The sequence below is a fragment of the Puma concolor genome, chromosome E2 (assembly GCF_028749965.1).
Source record: "Puma concolor isolate L17-30 chromosome E2, mPumCon1.1.hap2, whole genome shotgun sequence".
NCBI lineage: Eukaryota > Metazoa > Chordata > Mammalia > Carnivora > Felidae > Puma > Puma concolor.
Window position 1 is genome coordinate 42,623,357 of NC_141681.1, and position 13,281 is coordinate 42,636,637.

Here is a 13,281-nt window from a genome sequence, read left to right on the forward strand (position 1 = left end):
GGGCAAGAACCCAGAACAGCAGGCTGGGCGCCCCTCCTGGACACCAATGGAAGATCGAGCCCCTCAAACCAGGGGAATGTGAGAGGTTGGAAGGGTTTTTCAGCACACATCTCTATTCTTGCGGGATATATCATTCCTTCAATCAGACCCAAAGAATAAGTGCCGAGATGCAAATATACTTTTACCTTGACTATTTGAATAATTACAAAATTAAGGATAAACATGAATGCACAATGCCACTCACCAAACCAAATGTGACAGCTTTATATCTTAGAGGAATGTCATTTGCAGCAGAGTGCTTTAGATTAATATCCATATGGGACATGAATTGCTACACACTATAAATTATTTCAAATGCTAAAATAAAAAAGCAAAGATGAGCACAATTTGATTTCATTTGATTTCCTTCAGAAATGAAAAATAAGACACAGAACATTAAATAACTTTGCCATAAGTTACGTGGAAAACTCATCCTAAATGTGGGATTGCAAATTAAGGTGCCCCTTTTGGGGCCCCTTGGTGGTTCAGTCGGTTAAGTGTCTGACTCTCGATTTCGGCTCAGGTCGTGATCTCACAGTCGTGGAGTTGAGCCCCCAGCTGGGCATGGAGCCTGCTTAAGATTCCCTCTCTCCTTCTCCCTCTGCCTCCACCCCCCTGCCCCCCGCATGAGCGGACCTGCACGCACATACTCTGTGTCTCTCTCAAAAATAAAAAACAAAAATAAAAACTAAAAGAAGAAATTAAGATGCCATTCTCAATAAATTAAGGCCTAGGAGACCAGGACAGGGTAAGGTTGGGATACTTGGCCCACAGTCCCAGGACAGGGCAGAGGCAGCAAGCAGCACCCCGAACCCCGCTGGTCTCGGGGCTCCCAGGCACAAGGCGCTTGCAGGGCCAGGGGGACAACAGTGTCTGTAGGTACACAGATGTCTCTTGCGGTGGGCACAGCTGGGGAGGGCTGAAAGCAGCTCCCCCACATCCGAGGGATCTAAGGATTCTAAACCTGAGCCTGGCGTTCAGGCCATAATAACAAAGTTCAAGGCAGGGGGAGAGAACACGTTTCATTTACAGATTGTTGGCTTGTAACTTCCAAGTATTTGGACAAATAGCATATGGCTTCCGTTTCGATTCCCATCCTGGGCCCACAAATAGGAAGGGAGGACCTAAGAGGGACCATGTGAGGATCGGGGAGGATCTAAACTTCATCACAGAAACCTGGGGTGATCGCTGGCCCACACGGGAGGTGCAGGGCCTGCCTCCTGGGGAAGCCTGCGTGCCCTGCGCTGCAAACAAGAGGACTTCGCCTTTACAGTGGTACTGACACGTGGCAGCGGGGTCCCCGTTTTTCAGCAAGCTTCTGCTTTGCGCTCTGGCTATTCCAGTGGGGAAGCACAAGAGGCAAGGCAAAGGGGGAAATGGGCGCTCAGCACCACTACAGAAAATGCCCAAGCCCAGCACTTGGGTTAGGATGATGACCTCTCAGGAGGCGGATGGGACAGGGGCATACAGGCTTAGGGGTCTACCATGCTGTGTCTGAGTCACATTGCTTCCAAAAGACCTGGGAAGGGCTTAGAAATCACCATTAATGTGTAATCAATCTTACCACTCCTAGCAGCAACTATTGTAATTAAGAAAGCAACTTTTTTGGTAACGTTAATATAAGTGCAGAATGAGATCTCAAGACTGGCTTAATTAGCATCTCTTTTATTACAAATAAGGATCACATTTCCCCCAAGAGCTGTGTGCTATTTATATTTCTATTTCCTCTTATATAAACAATGGCTAAAAGCCTAATGTTCATTATCCTATGGAGAATTTTTTCTTTAAAATTGTTTTAATGTTTATTTATTTTTGAGACACAGAGAGAGAGAGACAGACAGAGTGAGTGGGGGAGGGGCAGAGAGAGAAGACACAGAATCCGAAGCAGGCTCCAGGCTCTGAGCTGTCAACACAGAGCCTGACATGGGGCTTGAACTCACAAACTGGGAGATCATGACCTAAGCCGAAGTTGGAAGCTTAATTGATTGAGCCACCCAGGCACCCAGAACTTTTGTTGTTGTTGTTGTTGTTGTTGTTGTTGTGGAGAGACAGAGAGAGACACACACACACACAGAGACAGAAAGAGAGAGAGAGAGAGAGATCCTGAGCGAGGGGAAAGGGGCAGAGGGAGAGAGTGAGAATCTTAAGCAGGCTCCACGCTCTGTCCAGAGCCTGATGCGGGGCTCAATCCCAGGGACGCTCAACTGACTGAGCCACCCAGGCGCCCCCTCAAAGGAGGAACTTGATACCTTCCTAACAAATGGGAATAAGCCTGTGGCACATCCTGACAGACTCTCCACACCCCATTCACTTGGGAGAGGGGTTGAGTGATTCCAAGTTTGCCAATTTCCAAATGTCTCAGAAAATCTGCTAGTTTCCTCTGTCATGACATGCACTAAATTATTATTTCTAATCATATGCTACCAGAGATTTGCAACGCTGCTTAAACAAACATGTTTATTTAAAAAAAAAATTTTTTTTTAACGTTTATTTATTTTTGAGACAGAGAGAGACAGAGCATGAACGGGGGAGGGTCAGAGAGAGGGAGACACAGAATCTGAGACAGGCTCCAGGCTCCCAGCTGTCAGCACAGAGCCCGACACGGGGCTCGAACTCACGGACCGTGAGATCATGACCTGAGCCAAAGTTGGCTGCTTAACCGACCAAGCCACCCAGGCGGCCCAAACATGTTTAAATGAATGTAAGCAACATGTGTTCAAAGTTGAAAAATCATAAAATGCAAACAGGCCTAGATTTTTTTCTTAATTGCCTGTAATTTCACCACTTGGAGACACCGCTCCGTAAGTCCCATTTTGTGGTAAATGCTATTGGGCTTTTTTCACTGCGTGGAGCTTGGCAAAGAGCGTGCCTCCTTTCACTGCACAGTCTGCCGCTGACACCTTTTAACACTAATGTGGAAATGCCAAGAACCATGCCCTTGGCATCACGCGGGCTGGCGGGGCAGTGCTCCACCATCTAGGACCACCGATAACCCACGCGGTCCTTTCCTTGGGACTAGGGTCGCCAGGAGCAGCGAGGGATGGACTCTATTTGCCCTGTCCATGGTGCTCATATTTCATCTTCAAACAGGGAACACATTAAGTCAGCCTTACAGGGAGAATATGAAGATGCGTCTGCATGTGTGATAAATGCCTGGCGACCCTGTTCTATTTGGCTGGATCAACTAATTCTTTGAGTTTATCTTCTAGAGTATCATTTACCATTATTTAAAAGTGTGGGTTATCCGCCTTTCAAAAATGTGTTTCCCCCATGGTTGGAAGCAAAAATTTTGGAGAATCTGAAAATGTGCAGTTAAAATGTAAAAAGATGAAGGTTTTTACGGGTAATTTTATAAAGACAACACACTTAAAACTATGTTTGCGTATTAACTTGCAGTGGACTCGAAGTTAACTGGGGGAGCTTACCAAATACATAAGACTGTCGCGTTCCTGGGTCATATTCTCTGCCAGGCCAACAAGATTTGCCAGGTACTGGTGAGCAGACATTTCGTTCTCCATGGCTTTTTCCACCTGCTTTTTGAGGACGTCAATTTTCTTTTGAGACCTCCTAGAGAGTCCCCCCAAATGGTGGAATAAAAAATTCATTAGCCTGCATGGCTAGGGCATAGAGACTATCTGAATTGTAAACACAGCAAGTATATTAGCATTTAAATGTATTCTTCGGCAACCCAAATCTTCCTTTGAGTTTCAGGGTGAGAATAGGTAACCGAGTTTAATTTTGAATGAAGCATAATTACTGATTGCCGGCCAAGTCAGCAAGAATCAAAAAATGCTTCACACAATTAATAGGTTACTTATGTATTATTCTCTTAATTTTTTGGCCCATGTTCTAAAAGATGCTTTTGAAAAAGGAATCCAGTTACCCCAAAATGCATAGGAAATAACTTCCAGGACTTTCAGTCTTAGGGTCATCATTATGACTATCAACTATAATTGAACCATAGACTTGAGAAATGTTGGCTAATGCTGGTCAACAGCAAAGCCTTTACTGGGCTTTTGTTTTGATATCCAATAATCTCAATGATCCTTTTCCATTTCCTAGCCAGTATTAGACAAAGAAAATAAAACGGAATATTTGTCTCTTTTTAAATACAAAAAAAAAAATAAAAATAAAAAACCCGGCTGAAGAAAAGATAGATAAAAACCTATTTATTTTCTGTGCCCTTTCAAGTTCAGCTCCCAGTGCTTTGTTTTCAGCTGTCAGGCGGTTCTTCTCTAACAGCAGGCTCTTTTTCTGCATTTGCAGGACGGCCAGCTTTTCCATCAGTTCTTCTAGCTCAGCACCTCCTTTCTCCTCTTCCTTCTGCAACTGGCTGGCAGACAAAAACATCACAGGCTTGTATCTGCACTCTGAAGTTAACTTGAGGCGGCCACTGCCAGGCAAGTGGTGGGCAGCCCAGCCCAGCCCCCGGGGCCCATGGGGCTCCTTGGGAGGCACCCCCCCCAACCCCCCACCCCCCACCCTCCACCCTGGAAATACTGTTTGTCCCCTCCCGGAGGGCCTGGGATGGAGCTTCTAGAGGCTGGGCATGGCTGGGCACACACTTCTTTGATGGTAATGATCTAACCCCTGCCCGTAACTGTTGCATATGCCTCTACATGGATATACTTTTCTTTTAAAGTTTATTTATTTATTTTGAGACAGAGGGTGGGGGGCAGAGAGCAGAGAGTGAGAATCCTAAACAGGCTCTGCACTGACAGCCCCACGTGGGACTCGAACTCACGAACTGTGTGAGCATGACCTGAGGCAAAATCTAGAGTCGGATGTTTAACCAACTGAGCCACTCAGGTGCCCCTGTATAGATACACTTATTTATACCCTATATTCCTTCCAGAAGAAAAATTAAGATAGTTTAATTTTTTACATAGTTATAATTGCCTTCCCAAATCCTAATGCTAAAACAAATTTTATGTCATACTAAATTCAATGGTTTAATGATAAGAGAAATAAAAGACTAAAGAGGGCATACGATTTCAATATAAAATTCTGGCAAAATGATGCTTGAGAAAAGAGTTATTTCTTCAATGGTTCTCTTGGTCAGTTTTCATGCCATGACCAGCCCTGAACAGGTAGAGCCACACACAGAGGCTGCCCAATTCTGGGATGGGGTAGGTCTCTCTGGGTACCAGGTGGGCCTTACTCCCAGCCTTGCAGGCTGGCAAATTTAAATTTAAAACAAAACAGGGGCGCCTGGGTGGCACAGTCGGTTAAGCATCCGACTTCAGCCAGGTCGCGATCTCGCGGTCCGAGAGTTCGAGCCCTGCATCGGGCTCTGGGCTGATGGCTCGGAGCCTGGAGCCTGTTTCCGATTCTGTGTCTCCCTCTCTCTCTGCCCCTCCCCCGTTCATGCTCTGTCTCTCTCTGTCCCAAAAATAAATAAATGTTGAAAAAAAAATTTTTTTAATTTAAAACAAAACAAATAAAAAAGGTAGAAATAATTTGTAAAAAAAAAAAAACCAAAAACAGTTAATAGTGGGAGAAATACTTTATTTTTTTATTGAAGATTTTTATTTTTAAGTAATCTCTACACCCAACATGGCGCTTGAACTTACAACCCTGAGATCAAGAGTCACAAGCTCCACTGACTGAGCCAGCCAAGTGCCCTGAAATAGTTGATTTAAAAAAAAAAAAATTAAAAATATTTTTTTAATGTTTATTATTTATTTTTGAGAGACAGACAGCAAGCAGAGGAGGGGCAGAGAGAGAGAGAGACATTGAATCTGAAGCAGGCTCCAGGCTCTGAGCTGACAGCACAGAGCCTGATGTGGGGCTTGAACCCACGAACCGTGAGATCATGACCTGAGCCGAGGTCGGACGCTTAACCGACTGAGCCACCCAGGTGCCCCTAAAAAAAATGTTTTTTAATAAAACAAATGTTTCCTTTTCCACCCCCTGGGCATCCCAGAGGAAACTTGTACTGATCATTTCTGATTTTACTTCTTCTGGTGAAATGCTATGATTTAAAGTTTTTTAAATTGTAAAATATACTTATAGAAAAACATATAAAAGATAAGTGCAGGGGCGCCTGGGTGGCTTGGTCAGTTAAGCGTCCGACTTCGGCTCAGGTCATGATCTCACGGTCCGTGAGTTCGAGCCCCGCGTTGGGCTCTGTGCTGACAGCTCAGAGCCTGGAGCCTGTTTCAGATTCTATGTCTCCCTCTCTCTCTGCCCCTCCCCTGCTCATGCTCTGTTTCTGTCTCAAAAATAAACGTTAAAAAAAAATTTTTTTTTAAAAAGTTTAAAAAAAAGATAAATGCATACTTTAACAAATAATTATAATGAACCATCATATAATTACCATATAGGTGAAGAAACAGGACATTAAAAAGAAATCCCATTTATAATTGCACCACAAGAATAAAATACCTAAGAATAAATTTAATCAAGGAATGCAACTCTGTACTCTGAAAACTATAAGACACTGATGAAAGAAACTGAAGACGACACAAAAAAATGGGAAAACATTCTATGCTCATGGACTGGAAGAATACTCCTAAGATGTCCATACTGCCCAAAGCAATCCACAGACTTAATGCAATCCCTAGCAAAATACCACTAGCATTTTTCACAGAACTGAAACAAATAATCCTAAAATCTGTATGGAAACACAAAAGACCCTGAATAGGCAAAGCAATCTTGAGAAAGGACAAAGCTGGAGGTATCATAATCCCAGATTTCAAGATATACTACAAACTGTACATGCTTATATGGTCAATTAACCTATGACAAAGGAGGCGAGAATATACAAAGGGGAAAAGACAGTCTCTTCAATAAATGGTGCTGGGAGAACTGGACAGCAACATGCAAGAGAATGAAACCGGATCACTTTATTACACCATCCACAAAAATAAACTCAAAATGAACTAAAGACCTAAATGTGAGACCTGAAACCACAGAACTCCTAAAAGAGAGCATAGACAGTAATCTCTTCGATACTGGCCTTGGCAACACATTTATGGATCTGTTTCAGAAGAGGGAAACAAAAGCAAAAATAAACTATTGGGACTACACCAAAATGAAAAGCTTCTGCACAGCAAAGGAAACTGAATGGGAGAAGATACCTGCAAATAATATATCTGATAAGGGATTAACATCCAAGATATATAAAGAACTTCTACAACTCCACACCAAAAAACCATCTGATTAGAAAATGCGTAGAGGGCCTGAATAGACATTTTTTCCAAAGACCTACAGATGGCCAACAGGCACAAGAAAAGATGCTTAACATGACTAATCATTAGGGAAATGCAAATCAAAACCATGATGAGATATCACCTCACACCAGTCAGAATAGCTAGTATTGAAAAGACAAGAAATTAACAAGTGTTGGGGGAGAAAAGGGAACCCTTGTGTACTGTTGGTAGGAAGGTAAACTGGGACAACCCCTGTGGAAAACAGCATGGAGAGTCCTCAAAAAATTACAAATAGAAATACCATAATGATCCAGTAATTTCACCTCTGGGTATTTACTCAAAGAAAACAAAACACCAATTGAAAAAGATATACATACCTCTGAGGTGCCTGGGTGGCTCAGTCAGTTAAGCTCTACCTTTGATTTCAGCTCAGGTCATGATCTCACGGTTCGTGAGTTCAAGCCCTGTGTTGGGCTCTGGGGCTGACAGTGTAGAGTCTGCTTGAGATTCTCTCCCTCTCTGCCTCATGCGTGCTCTCTCTCAAAATAAATAAACAAACTTAAAAAAAAAAAGATATACATACTGCTATGTTTACTGCAGCATATACAATAGTCAAGATATGGAAGCAATCGAAATGTCCATCAGTAGGTGAATGGATATAGAAGATGTGGTATAGATAGATATACAATGGAATATTCCTCAGCCATAAAAACGAATGAGATCTTGCCATTTTATGACATGGATGGACCTAGAGCATATTAAGTTAAATGAAATAAGTCTGACAGAGAAAGACAAATACCATATGATTTCACTTATATGTGTGATCTAAGGGACAAAATGAACAAACAGAACAAAATGGTGGTTGCCAGAAGGGAGACGGTAGGGGGATGGGCAAAATAGGTTTAAGTATTTTACACTATTTAAAGTGTTAAGAGGTTTACACTTCCAGGTGTAAAATAAATGAAATAAAATAAAAATCATGGACATGAAAAGTACAGCGTAGGGAATATAGTCAATAATACTGTATTAATGTATGGTGACAGGTGGTAACTGTGTTATGGTGGTGAACACTGCCTAATGTATAGAGTTGTACAATCACTATGCTGTACACCTGAAACTGATATTAACATTGTACGTCAACTATAATTCAATAGTAAGATAAAAAACACAGAACGTTTCAAGTACCCCAGATATTCCCACGTGTCCTGCCCCAATCATAGAGCTGCCTTGAGTACCTTTATAGTGTTACCACCTATCCACGCGTTGCTACGACTCAGTCTGGTGTGCCAGTGTTGGAACCACACATGAAGAGAATCAAGATGCACGATAGGTGCACAAAGGGCTGTATGTATTTTAGTGTCTTATGTCTCCAAGACTCACGCATCTGTTTTGTGTGGCTGTAGAACACTTAACTGTATCATTATACCAAATTCTATGTACCCATTTTCTTGCCGATAGTCATTTGGCCTGTATTCTGTAATACAGACTTGTGGGATTCTCTGCAGGAATGCTACTCCAAGTGTGACCCTCAGATGGGTGTCGGTCTCCAGCTATTTGTTACTTGTCCACAAGATCAATACAGAAACTAAGAGAACGGCTTCGAAACTTTTACAGCAATCTAACGCTGCTGTGACATCTGTGTAGTGTGATGTGAGTGAACCTGATTTGTTGAACAGCAGTTTGGGTGCCGTCAAATGTGCAGAGAGAGTGGCATGTGGCAGTAGCCGCGTGCTTGTTATGTGCAGCAGGAATACATGACAATGTAGACGACATTGTAGACATGTAGACATTTTAAGGTTAGCTTGTCAACTGTAACTCAAAAACATACAAGATCCAGAACTCATTTCTTTCACTGAAAACTAACAACTATTATTTTATTGGACACATTCAACTGGGTTAATGATAAATGGTTAAAGAAGAATGTTGAAAATGCAAAGACTTCTGCTTCCAGCCAAGACAGAGTTGTAGAGATAGATTTACCCCTTCAGCTGGAAAACGAGGCAAAACGTAAGAAACAAGTTTTCTGCCTTTAGACGATACACAATGCAGGGCTGTGATCCCTGAGGAAGGAAATAACAAAGTGAGTACTACAATTGCTTACTGGCAGGCTGCAGGACAGGACAGGAAAACTCCAAATAGAACCTAGTGGACCTGCCAGGTTGAGGAGTCAGAGATCAAAGAGGCCAACGTAGCTAAAGACTGTGGGGCAGGCAGAGAAAGGGCTCCGGAGATCTTTAGGGGGGTGGGTAGTCACTACAAATCTCTGGCTGAGGACTACTGATCTGCACACGCGTGAGAGCAAACTACCTGAGGCTGAGAAAGAACCATTAGAAATGAGGAGGCAGAACCATTCTTGACATTCACCAAGAACTAGGAGTAGTACACACGCCCAGTAACCAGAGTGGAAAGACCTTATAATAGAAGGGGCACTGGAGATAACCCTCAGAAGGGTATCACTGCCTTTGTAATGAAGCTAAGGTAGCCCTAGACTAAAAGGTGCCTTGGGCCTACCCCAAGAAAACCAAACTTTGAAAGAACCCAACTAAGGTCAAGTAACGTAAGTGTGCACCAGAACAAAATCTAATGCTATTTAAAAGCAATGCACTACATCTAGCATCCAACAACACAAAATCTACAATATCCAGCATCCAATCAAGCATGGGAATAATAAGTAATAAAATATGGTCTGTGATCAGAGGGAAAAAAAATTAATAGAACAGTTCCAGAAGTGAGAGAGATGATGGCATTGACCAACAGAGATTCTTAAACAGCTATTATAAATAGGCTCAAGACAGTAGAGAAATGGATGAGGAGAGATGAGAAGAGAAATGGAAAATATAAATGACTCAAATGGACCTTCTAGAGATGGAAAAATGCAATATATGAGGGAAACCATACACTGTATGGTTATAAAAATACAGATTAGACACTGCAGAAAAAAAGATTAGAGAACTGGAAGACAGCAATAGAAACTATCCAACTGAAGCAGAGAGAAAGAAGACTGAGGGAATAAATGAACAGAGCCATCAGAGACCCATGGGACAATATCAAGTGGTCCCAGGAGAGGTGAGAGAAAGAAGAATAGAAAAGAATATTGAAGAAACAACAGCTAAATTATTTGCAAGCTCAGTCAACCTCAAGCAGAATAAACATAAAGAAATTACACTAAGGGACATCCTAATTAAATTGCTGAAAACCAGTAACAAAGAAAAATTATTAAAAGAAGCCTGAGAAAAAAAGACATATCATGTTCAGAGGAACAAAGATGATAACAACAGCAGATTTTCATCAGGCACAATGCAAGCCGGAAGGCTATGGAGAGCATCTTCACACTGAATGGGGAACAAAATTCTCCAAATCAAAAACCTATCAACTTGTAAGTTTTTTACCCACCAAATTATCAGTATAGTTTTATCATTTTCCCAACAGAAGTACTCTACTTTTTAGATATTTGTTCCTCCAATGAAATACAATTCATTGTTATAAACTGATGTTGTTTCTATCAACTTTGCTAAAATCTCTTATTATTTCTAATGATTTCTCTTTTGGTTTATATTTGAGTAGTATGGGTTTTTCTGCCCTTTCATTTTTGACCTTTCTGCACCTTTCTGACTGAGATGTATAGCTTAATGGCAACACAGGGTTGCCACTGAGAATTTAGCTACACCACTCCATAGTATTTCTGCCTCGCAACCCATTGTGTACGGCCTGTGTGAGGCCTTGAGTGGATGCTAGCCTCCCCCATGCACAGGACTTTGGTCACATCCTGCAGAGTCATGGGTAAATGTAAATTCCTGGTGGTATTCCTCCACGTGATAAGCATTCTCTCCACCTCCTAGGGCCTTCCCCTCACTGCCTCATAGGTAAGACGGCCCGAAGCTTACCAAAACCCTGCTCTTTTTAGTTTGAATTGACCAATCTGGTCTCCATCCAAGAACCCTAGCATGTCACTCACAGACACTCATGTACCCAGGCACCTTGTCTTGACCCCCCGTGTGGCCCCTCTAGGTACCTGTGAGTTATAAACTTCTCTATTTCACTTTTCTTTGTGGTCTCACTATGGCTCACCATCCAACCTCCCGGGGCTCTACTTAACAAATGTTAATTTAATATTTAGTCTATTTAGTGTGTACTTACTCAGTCCTGATACATTTGCCTTTAAATCTAACTTTTTATTTTGTGTTTTCTATTTTATCACTTGTCCTATTTTTTCTTGCCTTCATTTGGACTGATAAAAAAAAAAATCATTCTTTACCCATACTAGTTTAGAAGTTATACACATTCTGTTTGCACAAATTTCATCATGCATATTTTCACACTATAGAATGAATCAACACCTTTCCCCTCTCCAGAATGACATAAAGACTTTAGAAGACAAACTCCATTGACTCCCTTCCTGATTATATGCTGTTATTGTTGTGCATATGAATTCTATGTATTTAAAATTAAAAAAAAATTTTTTTTAGGTTTATTTTTGGGAGAGAGAGAGACAGAACACAAATGGGGGAGAGACAGAGAAAGAGGGAGACACAGAATCCAAAGCAGGCTCCAGGTTCTGAGCCATCAGCACAGAGCCTGACGCGGGGCTCGAACCCATGAACTACGAGATATGACCTGAACCAAAGTCAGACACTTAGCCAAATGAGCCACCCAGGCGACCCAGAATTCTATGTATTTTTAAATCCCAAAAGATATTGTTCTATGGAATTGATGTTCACTTACATTTACTAACATATTCACTATGTCTTTTTTTACTCTTATTTCTACCTTGTTTCTGATACATCCACGTCCGAATTATTTTCCTCCTCCTGATGCATACTCTTTTTTAGAATTGCCTTTAATGTAGGCTTCCTGGTGGCAACACTCAGTTTGGATTTGAAAATATCCTTATTTTGGCTTCATTCCTGAAAGGCATTTTCTCCAGTGATAAAACTCTAGCTCCTTAGGGGTTCTGTTTGTTTCCCAATTGACATGTCCCCTGTTACCTGTTAAACACCCTGCTGTGGCTGAACTGCTCTGAAGAAAACCTGTCCTCTGCTCTTTCGCTAAGACAGCTCTTCATTTACCCGACTGTGCTTGCGCTCCTTGGGCAAGTATAATCCACGTGTTGTCATATTGTCTTCAGTTGTGGAAGACGCCCTAGTCTAGTCATAAGTCTAACTCTCTGGATCAAATATATCCCTATGTCGCTTCCTGTCTGTGATCTACTGATACCACAACCTTGGAGCACTCCATGCCATCCTATGGTTACCTGCTTCTGATCTATTTTTCAGTTCACTAATTCACCATCCTGATAGGTCTCATCCAGAGTTAAGCCCATCCAGTGAATTCTTAATTTAGGTTATTGTATTTTCCAGTTCTAAAAATTCTGTTTCTTTTTCAAACCCAGTATTGTGATGCTTTTTAGTTCTCAGAAGATATTTTGGAGGCTTTTATTTCTTTAAGCCTAACAGCCACCAGTTGCTTTATAGTCTTTGTCTGATAATTCTATATCTGGACTCTTTATTATTATGTGCTACTTCTATTAGTTCCCAGTCACTGTCTGTCTGTCTGTCTGTCTTTGTGTCCTGGACACTATCCTTGGAAAATTTTTAGGAGTAAGGAACCTTCCTCCAGAGAGGACTGAGGGCTGGTTTGTTTCCGGTTCACCTTACCCTGAGGATGAAACCCTTTGGAGTCCCAGCTCGCTATTCATTTGTGGGTGCTGGGACTGTCTTGTCCTTCTGGATCCACTGATATTTCCTTCAGGTATATCTGGGTGTGGGTCTTTTTCATTCATCGTACCGGGTACTCTGCGGGTCCTAGTGTTAGTCTTCAGAGACTTCAACTATGCCCTTCAACTATTAATGTCGGTCTGCCCATTTTCTTCAATCTTTCTTTCTGAGGTTCCTGACGATCTAAGGTTGGACTTCCTGGATGGGTCCTCCATCTATTACCTTCCTCTCCATTCCCAATTGTCTGTCTCCTTATGCTCTGGCAGAATTGACCAATTTGTCTTTTGGCCTTTTTAATTTTCTTTAGATTCTGGTAATCATTTATTTAAAAAAAAAATTTTTTTAACATTTATTTATTATTGAAAGACAGAGAG

The 13,281-nt window shown here is 41.8% G+C and overlaps 1 protein-coding gene across 1 annotated transcript in view; it reads right to left on the bottom strand.

Annotated features, from left to right (window-relative positions):
- Positions 1-13,281, bottom strand: part of CEP89 (centrosomal protein 89) — a 73,210-nt gene that overhangs the window by 13,768 nt on the left and 46,161 nt on the right. The window contains exons 15-16 of the mRNA XM_025914782.2: positions 4,205-4,372; positions 3,465-3,606 (exon numbers count right to left, since the gene is read on the bottom strand). Of these exons, the coding sequence (XP_025770567.2) occupies positions 3,465-3,606; positions 4,205-4,372 (310 nt within the window). The remainder of the gene's footprint in view (positions 1-3,464; positions 3,607-4,204; positions 4,373-13,281) is intronic.